General features: G+C 38.3%; 2 protein-coding genes across 3 annotated transcripts in view; one reads left to right on the forward strand and one right to left on the reverse strand.

Moving 5' to 3' along the window:
- Nucleotides 1-5,343: 5,343 nt before the first annotated feature.
- LOC107696263 (protein disulfide-isomerase A3-like) lies at nt 5,344-12,019 on the forward strand. Its single transcript, XM_016496532.1, has 13 exons — nt 5,344-5,680; nt 6,798-6,876; nt 8,341-8,458; nt 8,541-8,648; nt 8,769-8,898; nt 8,985-9,101; nt 9,230-9,355; nt 10,493-10,675; nt 10,770-10,878; nt 10,961-11,089; nt 11,176-11,255; nt 11,376-11,433; nt 11,526-12,019. Exons 1-13 carry the CDS (start codon nt 5,544-5,546, stop codon nt 11,631-11,633), a joined length of 1,482 nt encoding a protein of 493 aa, XP_016352018.1. The 5' UTR covers nt 5,344-5,543; the 3' UTR covers nt 11,634-12,019.
- Nucleotides 12,020-13,137: 1,118 nt separating this feature from the next.
- Nucleotides 13,138-19,903, reverse strand: part of LOC107696264 (treslin-like) — a 13,377-nt gene continuing 6,611 nt past the window's right edge. The window contains exons 6-22 of one of the 2 annotated variants that reach the window (XM_016496534.1): nt 19,653-19,789; nt 19,373-19,564; nt 19,092-19,237; nt 18,614-18,714; nt 18,415-18,505; nt 18,190-18,272; nt 17,869-18,096; nt 17,703-17,790; nt 17,538-17,613; nt 17,304-17,441; nt 17,130-17,220; nt 16,948-17,003; nt 16,727-16,861; nt 16,422-16,567; nt 14,316-16,323; nt 14,115-14,228; nt 13,138-13,799 (exon numbers count right to left, since the gene is read on the reverse strand). In XM_016496534.1, coding sequence (XP_016352020.1) covers nt 13,705-13,799; nt 14,115-14,228; nt 14,316-16,323; nt 16,422-16,567; nt 16,727-16,861; nt 16,948-17,003; nt 17,130-17,220; nt 17,304-17,441; nt 17,538-17,613; nt 17,703-17,790; nt 17,869-18,096; nt 18,190-18,272; nt 18,415-18,505; nt 18,614-18,714; nt 19,092-19,237; nt 19,373-19,564; nt 19,653-19,789 — 3,925 coding nt within the window. In that variant the 3' untranslated portion in view covers nt 13,138-13,704. Of the gene's footprint in view, nt 13,800-14,114; nt 14,229-14,315; nt 16,324-16,421; nt 16,568-16,726; nt 16,862-16,947; nt 17,007-17,129; nt 17,221-17,303; nt 17,442-17,537; nt 17,614-17,702; nt 17,791-17,868; nt 18,097-18,189; nt 18,273-18,414; nt 18,506-18,613; nt 18,715-19,091; nt 19,238-19,372; nt 19,565-19,652; nt 19,790-19,903 lie in introns of both variants that reach the window. The other variant, XM_016496533.1, reaches the window with a different exon arrangement.

Raw genomic sequence — 19,903 nt, forward strand, 5'->3', positions numbered from 1 at the left:
ACGAATATCTTGGAATCTGGAGACGATCTTCAAACATCGGAGGACACGAAACTGGGTGAGAAGTTTTTTACATTTTTTGCTGTATGAGCGCACCTTTGAAGGTCTCGGGGAGAATCGCTGGAAGAACAGGCTAACAGAAAACAATGTTACATGGGGTGTCCTTGTCAAGTTGTTGACCACGTGTGTAATTTTTGAAAGACAGAGAAATATTCCAGGTTCATAACAAGTTACCTCAACTGACAGCACCGGACTACAGTAAAAAAACAGTATTTTGTTGGCAGTCGGAGCTCAAGTGCTCGTCAATCTTTAGTTCCGCCCACGGCGAGCCTGCAGGAGCTCGGCTTTTTCCGGAGAGAATCGTAAAGCTGTATCTTTCTTTTATAAATATGATAAACTAAAGACGTTTTGGAGATATACAGGATGCAGTACTACTCTATAGGTACTCAAAATTAACATGAGATTGGGTGAAACTGTGTGTGTTATCTCCCCTTTAAGATGTTTAAATAATAATTAATTTAAAGGAACAGTTCACCCAGGCCAGCCAAGATATAAATGAGTTGCTTCTACATTGGAACAGATTTGGAGAAATTTAGCATTGCCTCACTTGCTCACCAATGGATCCTGTGCAGTGAATGGGTGCCGTCCATCAGAGTCCAAAAGATGATCAAAACTTTGTATAAATACATCTTCAGCATTTTCAGCAAATTTTCATTTTTGAATGAATGAGGCATTTTATTTAGCGCTTTGTTGTGTATTGCTGTACAACCAAAGCGCTTTACAATCATGTCATGGGATCTCTCCTCAACCACCACCATTTTTGGGTAAACTGGTCCTTTAACCCTACTATTGCATTTGGGTCAGTTTTAAACGGGAAGCATTACATCTTTTATTATTATTATTATTTATTTTATTTTTGCAAAATCCATCATTTTCAGTACAGGAAAAAAAAAAACTTTGATTATGGATCAAAGTTTTCCCTAGATTTTGTTAAATAATTTTTAAGACCATTTAAACTAAACTGTAAACATCTTTAGGTGAACTGTGGTTTTACACATGATTATTTATTTATGTATTATTATTATTTTTTTACATCTTTTAAATTAGTCTCAAATTACTTCTGTAAAATGCACGCATTTTAAAAGACACTATACAACAGACAAAAGATGCAACTGACATAAAAAATAAACTATATCTAATGAACTACAGCCCAAAAGCGTGCAAGCAAAAGTTGGTTTTATAGACCTAATAATCTAAATTGAAAACGGGAAAAAGAGGAGAAGTCTAGATTTCACTTTGCTGCCACCAGTTGATGAAGCATTGCATATTCAAGCTGTTGATCATCTTGTTCATCTGAAGTGAAAGGTAATGCAAGTAAAATGAATATATGTTGTTTGAAAACATTCCAATGTAATATTTATGTTGTTTTGTTAGAAAAAGAATGTCATAAGTTGAAAGGAATTTAATTAAGTTTCATTAGTCCCAATGGAGTTAATACTTGTAATTATCAGTTTACATGTTCTTATTTTTTGTCATATAATGATGTATTGAAGTAAAATTTCTCGTGAATACTGAAAAAAAAACAATTTCTCGCGTCACAGTGGTTTTGCTGTATTTCTTGTCAAATTTAAAATTTCAAAGAATTTCTCAATTTTTTAATTAATAAAAAGGTGGTAAATGTAGTTAAACATGGTAACATTTAAAACTTTGAAATATTTGCACATTCAATAATTAATGAGAAGTTACTGATCAGATATAATAGGGTTTTAGCTGAAAAACATTGTTACGAGTCCACGTTTCAAAGGGTCAAAACTGACCCGAGAATGTGAAAGGTGTATACAGTTTTTTTTAATGCGACAGGATTGGAGGGTTAATGTTTGACAGTGTTGCAATAGTTGTAAAAGTGGAACTTTACTATAACTTTACAAAGATAACAGTAGTAAGCAATTTTTCATGCAAGAATCATGATAATATGTTTGCGTCTTATACCACTGAAACACCAGTATAGCTTTTATTGAGTATTTTACCAATTACAAATCGACCCCAAGCATTCACTTCCTCTGTAAGTGTCTCACTGTAATCCAGACTAAAGAAAACAAAGACCAAATTGAATTAACATTGCTTCATTTTTAAGCATTCATACCATCAGTCACAGCAAAATCAAAGACGTTCCATGGACTTTTCCAAAACAGCCAGAAATCATCCAGCCACTTCAGGATGATTTCCAAGATGTAAACTCGTAGTAGCCTATAGACCAGATCAGTTGTTACAGAACCATGAAGAGGATGTCTACGCTTGGATCCTCATAGTCATGAAACTCTGAATACGAAAACAGAGAATACTCATGAGTGATTTACAAATGGGTCTTTAACCTAACATGGACCAACTTAAAAATCGTTAGCTAATGACCTCTCACCTGCTTCTGCTGCTAGTATAGAAACATTCAAGATGACAAGGACAAGCATAAGAGTTTTAAACAAACTACCTAATATATTTATGTTAAGGAGAGGACACTTTCAGACAGTCTCGAATTTAAAAACAGTGCTAGCTTTTCGTTCTCTTTTTGGAATACAAGAGTTATGATGTATAAAAAGATACTCTCTAAGATCTAGTGTGCAAACATATTCAGAGGATATTTTCCAAAACATAATTCCTAGATATTAATGTTAAGTGAAAATATTTACCCAAATATTCATTTACATTTTTTATAAATATTACAGTAACATTGGTTACTTAGCTTATAGTAGGCTATTTTTGTTACCTTACCTGCATAAATAAATAAATAAAGCTCCAATAGAAAATTTATAATCAATTAAAAATCCCCCTATTTTGATGGATATGCAGTGGGTATAGAAAAAAAAAATCACCCCTTTTCAAATAATCAAATGTTGTTGCTTTGCAGCCTGAAATGAAGATGGACACAGTTGTTTTATCCGGCTGTATTTACTCAGTGCAATTTATAACATCCAAGTGAAAGATATAACACCAACATGCCAGAGAAAAAAAAAAAATCACGGAGTTGGAAAAAAGGATCAGCCCCTTGTGTCAGTATTGGTTGAACCATTTTGCTTTTGGAATATGTCTCTAACTTTGCACATCTAGACCTTGCAATATTTGCCCACTCCAGGGATTAAAGTTCCGTCGTTATACGTCGGATTTCCGTCAGTTCATAAAGACAGTCACTTGCTTCTTTCCTGAATGATTCAGCCATTCGAACGAATCAATTGAATGAATGATTCAGTAATAAAATCAGTGACTTGCCGCCACCTGCTGGCAGATTTAGTTTCATTTTTAGCGTATAATTTCAGTTATATAAATCATATTTCTGTATTCAAAATGGTATATTTAAAACATTATTATGCTATTTATATTATTTCAATATTTATTCTTATTCTGCTTCAGAGTTGCTGCATTGATAAAGCCTTTGAATTTTTTTGTATCCATCTCGTGACTTGTGCCTGTCCACTTTATCCCGGAGATCTTTTGACAATGCCTTGCACCCATAGTTGATTGTTTGCTTCAGTCGCACTACCACGGCCTGAAATGCTCCAGGAAAGCTCTTTTCATGCTGAGCTAATCAAAATGAGCACAGCTGATCACAGTTGAAAGTCAAATGGCTTCGTGTGCCTTTGAGAAGGTGATTAGCTACACCTGATTGAGTTTACAAGTCGTTTTAGGAGGGGGTGATCCTTTTTTAGTGATTCTGTTTTTTATTATATGTTTGTGTTATATCTTTCACTTGGATGTTAGCCTTGCACCCATAGTTGATTGTTTGCTTCAGTCGCAGTACCACGGCCTGAAATGCTCCAGGAAAGCTCCTTTCATGCTGAGCTAATCAAAATGAGCACAGCTGATCACAGTTGAAAGTCAAATGGCTTTGTGTGCCATTGAGAAGGTGATTAGCTACACCTGATTGAGTTTACAAGTCGTTTTAGGAGGGGGTGATCCTTTTTTAGTGATTCTGTTTTTTATTATATGTTTGTGTTATATCTTTCACTTGGATGTTATAAGTTGCACTAAGGTAATACAGCTGGATAAAACAAAAACTGTGTCCGTCTTCATTTCAGGCTGCAAAGCAACAAAATGTGATTATTTTAAAGGTGATTCTTTTCTGTACCCACTGAATATTGCCTTTACCTGCAAAGTTGTTCAGAAGCTTCACACACAAAAAAGAGATAATGAATAAAGAAGTGCACCGTAAAGTATTTCATAATTTTAATTCATAGCCTATAGGAGTTTGTGAGAAGCATCTTTTATTGTGAACCGTGCAAAAAATAACAGCACTTCACTCTGAAACACACAGCACATCAGATTATATATTTATATCATTACAATGCAGTCTGTGATTTCATAATCACTAAACCCTATTGCGTTTTCAGGCATTGTTAGAATTAATTAAAAAAATGTTTGATCTGGTTATGGGTTTATGGATATAAATTGTCTGTACCTGCAGTTTTTCAGAAGCTTCACACACAATAGATAATAGATCATTAATTTTGTTCCCTACAGTGATTTTCTTCTGTGTTTTAAGTGCCCTGTTACTATTTTTAAGGATGAGAAACCGCTGCAAACGATTCGGTGTGTGAGTGAATCGAACTAAATCGCAAACATTAGGCTTGTTCGAGATGCATCGGCGCTGCGCAGACTGATCGGCATATGACATCAGAGTACCGCGAGAGTGTTTGGAGTGCAGACGACTCTTTAAGGTTTTGAATCGCTCTTGCGATACTTTGATGTCATACGCCGATCAGTCTGCGCAGCGCCGTTGCATCTCGAACAAGCCTAATTTCAGATCTTTTTACTCATTCACGAATCTGTCATTGCTAGTTCTGATTGTAAATAGCTGGAAAAGAAAAAATACACATAGCCTAACATAATTGCTGAAATATCATCAAGGAAATGATTCTCAGATTGGTAATGCACTGCAACTGGATCTTGTGGAGCATATTTAATTGTAAATTCTGAGAGCAATAATAAAATGCTTTTTCTTTTTTTTTTTTTTGCATTTTTGTGTTGAATACTGTTTTTTAATCAAAAAATCTCTGTAAATCATAGTTTCCAGCATGATTTGAGAATGATGCACATGAGCTTCCATGGAAGCATGAACATCTGACTGTGGAGTTCGTGGTCATTTCATGGAGTTTATTATGATTAGTGACCTATAGAATCTTCTGAGTTGTACAGTTTAGACAGTATATTTTAACAACTAACAAATGCAACTATTTTTCCTTGTAACGTGCAAAGATGATTTCCCCACCCGGAAGTGTGTGTTTCCCGAGTTCTGATTGGCTGATTGCAACAGCATGACGCTGCTGAAAATCCAATAGTGAGATGCCACACTTTGGTTACTTTGAAGAGCTCCGGGTTTGCACATCCGTGCCGTCCGTCTGCGCTTTCTCTTTCATTGAGTGGAGGGTGCCGGATCCAGTAGGCCTTTCTTTGGAGCACTCCTTCATCATACAGCAACACATCAAAACGAAGCCATTAATTGAGGGCTGCCAGGATAGTAATCATTCCCTTCACTTTTGCACTGGAAAGAGTCTGAAATGATGCTGGGTGTGCTATTTATCGCGGCTTTCGCAGCGGCCGCCCGCGCCAGTGATGTGCTCGAGTTCACAGATGATGATTTTGACAGCAAAATCGGAGATCACGACCTCATTCTGGTGGAATTCTTCGCACCCTGGTGAGTCTAAGACGATTCAGGCTTTTGAACGATGTTTTCTTCATGCAATTTAGACATTTGGTGCATTAGCGCTTATTCTAGATTAATTAAAATAAGCTGTTGCATCATGTTAGTCGGTATTTACATGAAAATAATATAATTACGCTATTTTCTACATACCAACCTTACCCAGTCGTATCAGGGAACTGCGTGCATAATCGAGATTTTGAATAATACTACTAAGCTGGTTTGCTAAAGCGAAAGTAACCATATCAGCAGCTTTTCTACTCGCGTTAGGAGTATGCAAGGTCGTGAGATGCTAATAAGGAATCTGGGAATGTATATGGATTGATAAGGACTGTTAAACGCTCCCTGGGAACAGAATGAATCCATGCAACTCCTTAGTTGTGGACGAAACTAATTATATCTGTCACTTCCTGTTTGTAGCTTTTCCTTTTTGCTAGTGCTCTATAGTGGATTAGTTGCCTGTCAGTCCCTCACATTTTGCATAACATCTCATAATGTGTTCTGGGGGCGGCGAAAGAAAGTCATACAGGTTTGAGTCCACGTGAGATGGTGACTTCTCATTTTAGGTCAACTGTCCCTTTAAGAATTGCATATACAGGCCACCATTAGTTGTTGTTTGTTCTCTGTGTAAGATTTGACTTTTAGAGCAGTTTGCAGCATTAAATCTCAAAGTGTGTCGAAAAAACAGATTTAATGTTTGTCTTCAGTTGCCGCGACAGTTTATCAGATAGAAATGGCAGATGAGGGCGGGAACAAGGATGTTTGGAGGCTTTGCGGCCCAACGTTGTAACGTTTTGATTGGTCAATGAAGTTTCGCTGGCCGTGTGTGATTGGATGACGCACGATTACGTAGTTCAGCGTTACTGACTAACTTCAGTTCGAATTTATATCAATGAGTTACCGTGCCTCAGATTTTATAGGTAGTCCAGGGGTAATTTACCTAAAAAAATTTACCAGCTTCATATTCTCTTTCTTAATTTTATTGTTGTTATAAGGATAATCTAGTTCTAATGAGAGCCAGAAGTCCACCAGTCAGTTATGTCATGAATGTAACGTTATAGTAGCCTAATTTTTCAAAGTAATAAACCTCATGTGTCATGTTCACTTTCAGGTGTGGCCATTGTAAACGTCTTACCCCTGAGTATGAGGCAGCCGCTACTCGACTAAAAGGCATCGTCCCACTTGCTAAGGTATTGTTATTAAACCCTGCAAATTTACTTGGAATACTTTTTACATCGTCTCATTATAGACTTTAATATTTTTCAGGTTGCCATATTTTCTTAAGACTTCCCTTGTGAAAAAGAAGTGCGCTTAACTGTACTGAATGTGCACTTGTAGTGTGAAGATAATATGTGACCCTGGACCACAAAACCAGTCATAAGGGTCTTTTAATAAGTCTTTTAATACATCATCTGAAAGCTGAATAAATAAGCTATTCAATGATGTATGGTTTGTTAGGATAGGACAATATTTGGCTGAGATACAACTATTTGAAAATCTGGAATCTGAGGGTGCAAAAAAATCTAAATATTGAGAAAATTGCCTTTAAAGTTGTCTAAATGAAGTTCTTAGCAATGCATATTACTAATCAAAAATTAAGTTTTGATATATTTACGGTAAGAAATTAAAAAAATATTTTCATGGAACATGATCTTTACTTATAAGGCATAAAGGCATAAAAGAAAAATCAATAATTTTGACCCATACAATGTATTTTTGGCTATTGCTACAAATATACCCCAGCGACTTAAGACTGGTTTTGTGGTCCAGGGCCACATATAATGTCCTCCAAAATATGGTTTGTGAAAAATTTTTTTGTCATTACATTGGTGGGAGCATAAGAACAAATGGAGAAAATATATATTTTATTCATATTTTATTCTATTTTATTAAAATAAAAATGAAAAGGCATGTATAGGCAAAAACAATGTTTTATTTTTTCATTCACCAATCTGTTTTTAGGTTTCAGGCTAATTTTAACCAAACTTTGTACAAAGATGATTCTCAACTATGTTATAAAAGATATAACAGAATGATTTGATATGCTACTTTATGGAATATGTGTGTAAAATGTCCATAAATTGGCATTCCCAGTCTATACAATGTATCTATACACTGCATCTCATTTAATGTGTTCTTGGGGCAAACCATAATGAAAAAAGAAGTGTTATAATGGGAGTAATAACTTGGCAAAATTTTCATAAGAATATCTCATAATTCAAAGGAATATCGATCTGTAATTTCATTCCCTATTGACTTGTTGTGTTTCCCCAAAATGATTGATTAACATGATGTTTGTCCTGGTGTCCTCTACAGAAGACATGTATGAAAATGATGCCCTGTTTCGTAACAAAAACTCATATTCATAACTCATATTAAATACATTTATTAATGAAATAAATAAAACATTTCGTACTTTAAGAACAATAACTACATTTCTTAAATTGAAGTTAACTTTTTTTTTTTTTTAATGCGCATTGTAGTTATGCCAAAATAGAACAAATTCACCCCACAAATGAAAATTCTGTCAGCATTTACTCACCCTCAAGTTGTTGGTTACCAAGCAGTTGCTGGTAGCCTTTGACTTTGATAGTATGGGGGGAAAAATTCTATGGAAGTCAATGTTCTAAATTCTCTTCTCTAATATGATCTAGGTGGACTGTACCGCCAATTCCAACGTGTGCGGCAAATACGGCGTGAGCGGATACCCAACCCTGAAGATTTTCAGAGACGGAGAGGATTCTGGTGGCTACGACGGTCCCAGGACAGCAGGTATGTTCTTGTATTTTGTGTGATGTCATATGTTGTCTCTTCATCAGTTGTTAATGTCTTTGTTTCTTCTTTAATCCAACAGATGGAATTGTTAGCCACCTGAAGAAGCAGGCAGGTCCAGCCTCAGTGGAGCTCAAAAGTGAGGCTGAATTTGAGAAGTTCATTGGGGACCGTGATGCCAGTGTTGTGGGTAAGTGACGGTATTATACAGTAACGTTTACTATGTCATATTAGACCTGATTATACTGGATTACTTTTTTGCATCAGTACACTTGACTATATTATATGTAATTGTTATCCGTGTGTCCAGGATTCTTTGCCGATGGAGGAAGTGCTGCTCAGGGAGAGTTCCTGAAGGCTGCCAGCGCTTTGAGAGAGTCCTACCGTTTCGGCCACACTAACGTAGAGGACTTACTGAAGAAACACGACGATGATGGAGAGTATGTGGCATTGTTCCTAGTGATTTTGGATTCTGTGTTGTAGAGGAATCCATCCTGTTTCACACTTGTAATTTTTACGTGCGCAGGGGCATTATTTTGTTCCGGCCACCTCTTCTCAGCAACAAATTTGAAGACAGCAGTGTGAAGTTCACGGAGGACAAATTCACAAGCGCAAAGATCAAGAAGTTCATTCAGGACAACATGTACGTTTCAGCTTATGATCACTGTTAAAATGAGTAAAATATTCATTTTGTTTACTATTAGTTTGTGTGATGTATGATTTGGTGGACAAATATGTAATATTAAAGTGTTTTTTTTCGCCATATGCCAGTTTTGGTATCTGTCCCCACATGACTGATGACAACAAAGACCAGCTGAAAGGCAAAGACTTATTGGTGGCCTACTATGATGTGGACTATGAGAAGAACCCCAAGGGTTCCAACTACTGGAGGAACAGGTAGGACTCCGTTTTGTTCATTTTTGTATATAGAAATGGAATTTGTTTCCAGTATCATATTTCAGGTCCCCATGATGATGAAAGACCTGGAAATATCTTTATAAGTAGAAGTAATGTTTTTTAACAAGCCATTTTTTAGATATATAAAAAGTTATTTGTATTTATTTTTCTAGTTATAATACAATATAAAATTTATATATATAGTAACTTAAATTAATTTTATTTTATTTTTTTCCTCACTCAAGCTTGGAAAAGTTGCAAAATATTAAGATCTTAAAGGGGTCATTTGATGCGATTTCAAGTTTTCCTTTCTCTTTGGAGTGTTACAAGCTGTTCGTGAATAGAAAAGATCCCTAAAGTTGCAAAGACTAAAGTCTCAAACCCAAAGAGATATTCTTTATAGAAGTTAAGACTGGTCCACGCCCTCCTAAAACGCCTTGTTTAAACACGCCCCACATGTCTACATCAGTGTGTGGGAAGATTTGCATAACGCCACCCAAATGTTCATGCAAAGAAAGAAGGCATAACTTTGATTCTCGCTGTAGTATTGTGGCTGCAGCCGCCGTTATGTTGTGAAGATGCTGTGTGTTTCGTTGTGAAAGCGAAACTACTTTGTTTGGTCTTCCAAAAGAGGACACAACTAGAAATCAGTGGTTAAGTTGTATTTACAACACTGTTCCAGAACAGTTCAACCCAAATATTCGAGTATGTGCAGCGCATTTTATGGAGGAAAGTTTCCTGAGCCTGGTACGGGGCGTGACATTTCCGTCACACGCTTGAGGTATTCGGCCAATCACAATGCACTGGATAGCTGGCCAATCAGAGCACACCTCGCTTTTCAGAACGATGAGCTTCGTAAAAATCGGTGCGTTTCAGAAAGGCGGGGCATTTTTACCTCACCAAATACACAAAATAATGTTATTTTTTTTAGCAACGTCACATGACCCCTTTAAGAAAAATCATAATTTTCTGAGGTGAATGTAAGTTTTTCTGTTTGTGGATGCTCTAAGAGTATTTAAAAAAACATTTACATTTTAATGAATTTATCAAATTTAAATGTTACTTTTCAGTGAAGCAGAAGTGTTTAAATGGTGATCCGAGATCAGACTTTCATTGTCCTTGTGTGTCTCTCTCCAGGGTTATGAAGGTGGCCAAGAGCTTCCTGGATCAGGGGAAGAAGCTGAGCTTCGCTGTGGCCAATAAGAACAGCTTTAGCCATGACGTGTCTGAGTTGGGTCTGGACGGCAGCAGCGGAGAGCTTCCTCTTGTTGGCATCCGTACTGCCAAGGGAGACAAATATGTCATGAAGGAGGAGTTCTCGTAAGTTTTTTTTTGTTTTGTTTTTTCCCCCTCTTAACAAAGGAGCTCGTTTTAAGCAACTCAAAAAAAAAAATCTATTCTTTTGTGTCTGCAGTCGTGATGGTAAGGCCTTGGAAAAGTTCCTGCAGGATTATTTTGATGGAAACCTGAAGCGTTACCTCAAATCTGAGCCTATCCCTGAGAACAACGATGGCCCTGTGAAGGTGCGTCAGGGGTATTTTTATTTATACTTTTTTTTTTTTATACTACTTCACATAACCTGAAACTTCATCTTTATTATTCCAGGTTGTTGTGGCTGAGAACTTTGACTCAATTGTAAATGATGAGAGCAAAGACGTTCTCATTGAGTTTTACGCCCCCTGGTGTGGACACTGCAAGAGCCTGGAGCCTAAATACAAAGAACTTGGCGAGAAGGTGAGTTTTTAGAGCTTGATGTTTTATCGTTGCTATGAAATATTGACCTGAACAGCCAATTCATACATTTTCTCTTTATTTTACAGCTTTCCGGCAATCCAAACATTGTCATTGCAAAGATGGACGCCACCGCTAATGATGTCCCCTCTCCATATGAAGTTAGAGGGTATGTAGTGACTATCCATCATTTTCCGGCCAAAATTATGCTAGTGCCTTTTCTGTGCCACACGAGTTTTTGTTCTCACTTGCTAATTGATTTATTCACAATCTGACCCTTCGCTTTCAGATTCCCCACAATCTATTTCTCCCCCGCTGGTCAGAAGCAAAATCCAAAGAAATACGAGGTTTGTGCTTCTGATTTTTTTTTTCTAAATATATACTTCAGTGTTCGTTCTGCCAAGAAACATGAATGTAATCAGTCTTGTTTGACCATCAGGGAGGTCGTGAAGTCAGTGAATTTATTTCCTACCTGAAAAGAGAGGCTACAAACACCGTGGTGATGCAAGAAGATGAGAAAAAGTCAAAGAAGAAGTCTGAGTTATAAACAATCACAGCCCAACAACTGAGAAGGGAATTTTTGCAGGAGACGTAAATTATATTCCAATCTTTAGTGAAGCGAGTGCTCTGACCCACGTCACAATGTCGGCCCTCTCTTGGGCCTGCTGCTCTGGGAACACTGTGGAAGGTTGTGACGGCCAGACTGTGTGATTTTTAGATAAGTGGAAGAGGTACAGATCTGTCAAATTGAGATTGTTTTCCCTACACTGTACCTTGGAGAGAAGCACTTTTGAGACCAATTCTACATGTTTTTTTTCTCATGGAAAAGGGGGATTTGGTGAATTATTTTTCCTTTTTTGTACCTTTTTTTTATTTTATTTTATTTTTTTGTACATTTGGAAGGCTTGTGAAATAAAGGACCCACTAAACCTACAATCGTGCTGGTTTGAACTTTTTTTATGTTTTGTTATAAAATTGATTAAAATGATTGTATGTGGCAGCCACATGTAACTTGTAGATATGCAGTTATGCAAGAGAATTGTAAATCTTGTACCACTATGAACCTTCAACCATTGGTTTATATTTTGTCCTATAATTGACACGTTTAATTTGTTGCTCTTATCCTTATCTATAATATTGATGTATTTGTTCCAGAATAATACAAAATTGCAGAAGCTATAGATAAGCGTCTAAAGCCAGATGGAACATTTTCAGCAGTTTTGCCGGGATGTTCCTCAAATTGTAGAGCTGATGTAACGTGATCATATTTCAAATGATCTCTTGTAAATCACATTTGTTTGCCTTTATCAGGAAGTCAAATCTTAACTGAAGTGTTTAACCGTCAAAAAATGCCACGCATATTTCTCTGAAGTATAACTAAGCAGGTTTTCATGGTATTGTACTTAAATGGAACTTCAACCCAAGAATCATCAAACAGATCCACATGTTGCTCAAGGAAAACACTAGATGGTGCAGTTTACACATTGAGAAACTGATACTTCCAAGAAAGACCAAATGCCACTAGATTCAAGGTTAGACTACACCATGACTTTGAAATCTGACCATTTTAAAACAGTAGGCATCAAGTGTCAACTTAACAGTTACAAAGAAAAATCAGACTTTAAAGTCATTCTGAACAAAACCGCGCAGAAACTAGAGACACACGACAAATGAGAATGTGTTCTAAAATCAGCTCAAAATATCAACCATATTTGATATCCTCTGACTGAATGGAATCATTGTGAAGCTAAAATCTGCAGACAGGCTTTGAATTTCGGAAACTAGCATTGACTCATCTAGACTGCAAATCACAGCAAAACTCTTTGTAAGTTCTTGGTCTCAAGTGTATTTAGTGAATTCCAACCTTATTGGAGCTCACAGGCCTATGCAACTCATGATCAAGCAAGAAAACACTGAGGGCACACATTCGGTTTATGGCATTAACTAGTTTATCATTTTACAGTAGTTAACCAATAGTTTAAAACCTACCCAAAGACAAACTGCAAGGCCAGAAGCATAATTTTCTTTTACAGTCAGATCATGACTAACATCCCTTTCTATGCAAAACATTTCACCCTGCTTTTAAGCTGGCTATTAAATGTGCAGATATTTTACTAAAACATCAGGATTGATTAAAGTGGCATGCAGAGGTTTAAGAACAACCGTCTTTATTAAAATAATCTGTTTACATTTAGATTTACATTTATTTCACATTGACAAAGATATCGCAAGTGAGCTCCTGAACTGTTAAGAAACACGCTACCATAAAAAAAATCCACAGAACAATAAGCACAAATAAATAACAAACAAGAGCAATTAAAGCTTGATTTCATTAGACTGAAAAAGGCAAAAGAAAAATGTTTCCACCTTATTTTCACAACAAATGTTCAGACCAGTTCAGACCAGTTCAAACTTATGCTGCACCTAACTGATGCCATATGACATATTGGTATAATACAGAGTACAAAAAATACAATACTTGGTAATGCATTATTATACAAGCAAATGAGAATAAAGTGAGCTAAAACAGACAATAAAATGGTTATAAAAAAAAAAAGTTTTTCTAAAAGCAACAGTGCAAGACAGGGCAACCAAAAGTACTTTTTATAATGACAAACTTAGTCTAGAAGTTTCTTTCGGCTGTAAGTCCTACTAGGTGTCCTTCGCCTTCTCGGCTGGCAAAGAGGAGAGATATCCAGCTCAGACCTTGATGCTGTTGGAAAGTAGAATTTATGTTATTAACAAACACTTCAAATGAATAAAACCTGATCTGATATTTTCCTCAGTCACTTTTTCATTTTTGGTAATTTTGCTACTTGTATTCAGAGGACTATAAAAAAAGGCAGTAGGAGTACTGAGATCAGGAAACGTCTTTTGCAATCTGCATTAGCAAATAAAAAAGAAGCTGAAAATGTCTTTCCAACGAATTTCTAGTTAAGGCAACCCCTCAGCCTCATTTTCATCAGTGTCAGATCAAGTCATGCGTCTGCTCTGACCTATAGCTCTACATACACCTTCATTGTCTCACCGTTAAGTTGTGCTGCTTCACTGGTTACAGCTGATTTCTTGTATAACAGAGGTGACTGAGTGAGAGCGAAGATTCCACTGGCAGACACAGGTTTCTTTACTTTAGGGGTGTCCACTGAAAGAGATTCAAGCCACAACGTTTACGAACAAGTTATAGAAACGCAAGGGACAAGCTATGAATTAGACCCAAGCTTCGCTGTACCTTTTCTGCCCATCCACGCAAACTGTTCAGACTTCGTAGGGTCTCTAGCATCACACTCTTGAACCACGGTCTCGGTCCAATCCATGTCTTCTGGTGAGCACTGATGGGCCATCACCTGGCTTGATCTCAAACCCAGTTTTCTTTGACTGACTGGGGTGCTCAGCGACGCCTTGAGTTCTTCCACCCCTTGAATACGGAAAACACCAGAGAGTTCTGGGTCCTCCAACACCGCAGTCTTTTCCAGGAGCGGAACTCCTTTGATGACCTGCTCTTTGCTCCCGCAAGTCTCGGTCCGAGCTCTTTTCTTACGAGGCCAACTATTGAGGTTCTCTGGGGTTGACCATCCTCTGCTTTGAGGAGATGGAGTCAGTGGGGATGCCAATGGGGATTGGCTATTTGCTGGATAATGTGTGGGAGTGATCGACTGACATATGTACGTCTGTACACCCTTCCCAGGTGTACCTTTGGCAGGGGTTCCTCGACTGCAGAGTGATGGAGAAATGCAGCCAGGATGTCTAGAACATTGTGCAAGTGGGCTGTCCACTTGTGGCGCCTTCACATTTGACATGTTTCGGTGCACAAGATGTGAGGCCATGCCCTTGGTTGCACTACTAGGAGCATCACATGCATTGAAAGAATCGGTCCGTCTTAACTTTAGTTTAGGCAGGCCTGACGCCTGCATTTCCATCTCCACTTCATAAGTAAGTGGCTGAGGAGTGGGCATCTTTCCACATGCAGGACTTCGCCGTGTTCTTGAGGTGGAGATCTTTGGTGTTCTCGAGGAGTATCCAAGACGTGCTTCCGCTTCTCTTTGGCGCCGGTCTGGAGTTTGACGGAAGCCATAGCTTCGACTTGGCATGGTAATGGTGGGGATAACTTGTTTTCTTGAGAAAGCGATGTTCATCTTAATGCCCCCTGTGAGCTGGGTCTTCACCACTGAGGCCTCCGATATATCAATGCTTTCATCATCTGTAGTAATGCTGAATTCAGAGCAATCAAACTGCTGGGAGTCTGAAGATGACGCCTCTTCTGCTTTTCCATGGTTGATCTCGTTTTGCCCAATCATTCTGTTATCCTGTGGAAATTCTCCCACATTACTAGTGGGTGAACAGCTTTGATGGCGGATAACTGATCTAGGACGACCAGAGTACGGTGATGCATTTAATTTTGATACAACCACAGACAGACCTTTAGAAGGTGAAGGGCTAGAACCTGTAATGGCTTGAGACTTGTTTGAAGGCAACGAGGACTCTTTTACAGGTGTTCTTCCAGAGCGAGTGCACATCCTGTGTGTTGAGCTGCTGGGACTTTTTATGGGAGTTTGTATATTTGGTTTTAATGGTGAAACACAGAAAGGAAATGGACTGGAATCAGATTGTTGTGAGTCAACGGAAGCAAACTCACCAGACTTTTCAGTAATCTTGCAAGGTAAGCTCAGTGTCCCCCTCATCTTTCCTGATCTCGTAATGGACTGAGATGTTTCTGGATCAACAGTTCCAGGGATGCCCGTTTCAAGTGCCCTAGGCACTGTTCCAGGAGATGCCTTAGATTTCCTTCGGGGCACCTTCTCGGGTGTTTTGAAAACATTTCTTTCCTCTGGGCTGACATTCTTGCCATGTGTAATCAGCCTTGGTGAGTATCTTTTTGTAAATATCGGAGACTCTGGCACATCAATTGGGTTTTCTGGCAGGCATTTCCGTGGAGATGGAGACCATGTCACGCTCTTCTTTGGCGTTCTACAGTTTGGGCTCCTCAACCAAGCGCCATCTGGAGAAACACAATCCAAGGGGCTTTTCATTGGAGTCTTAAGTATCCCCTTCAGTGGGCTTTTCTTGGGTGTCTCTACCACTAGGCTCTTTGCAGCCGGTGATTGAAAAGGGCTCCCTTGCAGGGTCATCCCATTCTCTCCAACTGTCCGGCTTGGAGTTCTTGGGGACTGAGGGGTTCTGCACCCAACTGCAGATCCTATTGGATCAGATCTTAACTTCTGTGGAGTTTTATTTTGACTCTGCAAAATAAATGTATCATATTAAAGTAAAAGAGATGACAGGACTCTTTCGATATTCCATGTTATTTTAATCAACTGTAAACTGAAAGGGATATTACCTCAAAAACGGCAGACCTGAGTGACAACTCTTTGCTGCCTTGATCTTCTGATGAGGATGCTGTAATGTGCCTTAGGCGAGCAGGGGACTGGGTAGCACCAAAAAGAAGCCGAACTGGCGACCTAACAGAACTAACATTGAATCCTCCTGCAAAATGAAGACAAGGCTACTTTGAGAATGCACCAGCATATACCTTCACATTATGTTCAAAAATTACACATTGCCTCAGAGGAAACATTTTAATGTCCAGAAGCTTAATGACATCTATTTTTACTGTCACAAATACTTTCACTATTTCCTGCTCACCTTTACTCTCAGAGTGGCAGAGTTGAGAGGAGGAGATGGCACGGTCCAGGTTTCGCGAGCGTGGCTGTTGGCTTGAATAGAACACACTGGAATGTCTCCTGGTAAGGCTTTTAATTCTTGGGCTCCTCCTCAAGTCTAAGAACAAATGATTTATTAAAGCCTTTTCTATTAGTAAGTGGTTTTTCTATGTTTGCCATTGTGGCAAAATTTTAGACACTAACCAGCAGCTGGTTTGACAGGAGACTCTTCAATAATGCACACATCAGATTCTCCAGATCTTCTGTGACAAAGAGAGGAATAGAAACACAGAATATTACATTTCAAACTGGATGCTTCCCATACAATTGTCAAGTATCATTGAACGAATATAGCAACAACTTAAAAATCAGGACATAGGACTCACCTGCCAGTCCTTTGCCGATGAAGTAAACGATTGGACACCTGTTTATGCAGTGGTGTCTCAGATACTTTCTTTGTCAGAAGAGTGTGTCGTCCTGAAATTCAAAAGTTTTAAGATTCAAGTTCACACACTACATTAAACAATTAAACAATGTCTCACTATAAAAATAAAAATTACCTTCATCTTCCATATGTGAACGCTTGCATTTCTTGAGTCCCTCTACTGCTGACACAGATTGGCTCCGTGGCATTTTGGACTTCTTTGAGGGCGATGCGGCCACTTGGTTGAAAAGATTTCTCCTTACCTTTGTTACTTCTGTGAATGAAAAAAAAGGCATCAACAGACCACAACATTGTAAGCAGCTCAACCATAGCATGAAGAATAAAGATTAAAATGGAATGAGCCAATTACCTTGAACTGCTTGCTTTGGAGGTGGTGGTTCTTCCACAGCAGGTTTTTCTACCGGGATACAGAGTTTCGGCTTTGCCTGTATTCCAAAATAGTCAAGTTAGAACTTTGGTTCTTCTGACAAGACAGAAAGTAATAGAATAAAAACAATGGGGAAAGAAATCTCACCAGGCGTGTGGACTTTCTTGGGATTTCTATCTGTCGAAGTGCCTGAGGAGCCTCAGTCATGCTTTTGTGGCGTGTGAGCATGTTCTGTCTGCAAAAAAAAAAAATGTTTGTCCACATATAGACAAAGCACTTGATATAATTACACATTCTTTTCTATGACAATCACCTCCTCTTTTTAGCAGAGCGATTGCGGAGTTCCTCCAGATGATCTCCGACACTGGATGCATTGCTCTGTGAGGCAGAGAAAGGTGAAGGACTCACAGACACACTGTCCTTAGCCATAGACTCATCACTGAAGAAGTCAGAGGGCAGGACAGCAACAAGCGCCTCAGGCAACTGAGTTCCTAAACTGTGGTAGACGTCTGCCAAGACTGTAGGGATGCTGTTCAGGAACCTGGGAGATACCACATCAGAGATCACATCTCATGAATTGTGTTTGGATACAATTGGCATTTTCAAGAATATTCCTGTATTACTGATAACTTACACTGGCAGAACTTCATCCTGCGTGAATTTGGATAAGTAAACAGCATCTTTACTCCGGGAGATAATTCGGAGCATATCAGCCACCTTAAACCGAAATGAAAGGGGGTTATAAAAGAAAAAGATCAATATCATATTTAACAACAACAAACCATAGAATACTTCTGCATACAAAGTTAAATTATTGGTTATAACATCTGAGGTTTTTAAAGGTTGATCGTCTCCTTACATCCTCAACTCTTTGTTCCACAACCTCCTCGTTTTCTTGTTGTTCTGGTTGCCTGCACAATTCAAGTCTGAGAACTGCTTGCAGCTGGCATCTGTATAAAGATTTGTAAGTACAATACCTTTTCATTACCTTTATAAAGATGTTTCAAGATTACTATTATTTCATCTGGACATTGATTTAATTTGGTCTGTAAACTTACTCCCTGATTTTACTTTCTTCGTCTGAAGAATTTCCATAAAGCTGACGAATAAACTGACAAGATTTCAATAGATGCTTCTGCACCAAGCTCAAGAACGAAGCCTGGTGAGAAATGGTTAAATATACAGTTTTTAAAAAATTGTACAAAAAAACAAACAAACAAAAAAAACATCAGTTGCATATTTCCTAAAGGACTACATGACTTTTGTCTTCACCAAACTAGTATGACACGATAAATCACCATATCAACAATATATTTCTCTTAGAAGCATATACTGTATAGTAACATTTATTTTGACAACAGTTACATTTTCAAAACTGGTAGTTTAACAACATTTCAGACTCAAAAATTAACTAATTAGACTAGGATCTTTTAGAAGGGCGCAAGACAGTTCTTGATACGGAGACCATGTTTTGCAGTTGACTGCAACCAGGAAACACAACTGTGTGATTTTGATGTACGTGTTCCTCTGACTCACCTCCATATCAGTGTTGGTTTTGATGAATGCCTTAACAACTGAAAGCATATCCTGGACTTGAGAGAGAACAGACACAGATCTGTTCTCCACAGCTTTCTGATAAGTGAGTCCCAGCTGGGTGATCAGCTCTTCCTCACTGTTGAAATCTGTTTGAGATTCGATGAATATCATCAACAATTTATTTACAATAAAGTTAAAAAACAATCCAGTTTTTACTTCATGGAGACCTAAACCTTGGACAATATAACATGTTTTTTTCAAATAAATGACTCTATACTCACGCAATGGGCCAGGCTTGGTCCTATCCCCAGAGCATCTCTTGCCCCCTTTTTCAGCTCCTTTGGCAGATCCAGCAGAGCTGCTATCACCCTGAGTCTTTTGAGCTTTCATGTTTAAGCGAGCAAAATTCAGCATCTGTAGAGAGCGACTCATGGTCTTCATCTTCTGCCTCACTGGTGTGCATTGTGTACCTCCTGAAAAAGAGAGAAAAAAAAAAATCACTGCAAATATTTAGTCAATTTTATGATGTATTCATTTCATTGTGTACCATTTTGTACTCACGTTTTTTGGACCTCAGGTTGCCACTGGATCCAGCTGTGCTGCTCTGATAGAGCTCTGAGAGACTGCTGGTGATCTCGTGCTGTGTATCTGAGTACTCCTCTCCCCACTCCTCTTCCTCTGGAGCTGCATGCAGGAGCCTGTATATGCAAGACCGATCTTTTAGTACTAGAATAAAAACAGCCCATGACAAATACAATATGTGCCATTTTGACAAAAAAAATGGGGGGGCGGGGGGGGGATATTAAATATTA

Source organism: Sinocyclocheilus anshuiensis, unplaced genomic scaffold (assembly GCF_001515605.1).
Source record: "Sinocyclocheilus anshuiensis isolate Anshui unplaced genomic scaffold, SAMN03320099.WGS_v1.1 scaffold778, whole genome shotgun sequence".
Classification (NCBI taxonomy): Eukaryota; Metazoa; Chordata; class Actinopteri; order Cypriniformes; family Cyprinidae; genus Sinocyclocheilus; species Sinocyclocheilus anshuiensis.

Coding starts and splice junctions, on each gene's coding strand:
- LOC107696263 (XM_016496532.1), top strand. CDS start 5,544: ATGATGCTGGGTGTGCTATTTATCGCGGCTTTCGCAGCGGCCGCCCGC. Junction 5,681..6,797: donor GTGGAATTCTTCGCACCCTG/GTGAGTCTAAGA, acceptor GTTCACTTTCAG/GTGTGGCCATTGTAAACGTC. Junction 9,102..9,229: donor AAGTTCATTCAGGACAACAT/GTACGTTTCAGC, acceptor GCCATATGCCAG/TTTTGGTATCTGTCCCCACA.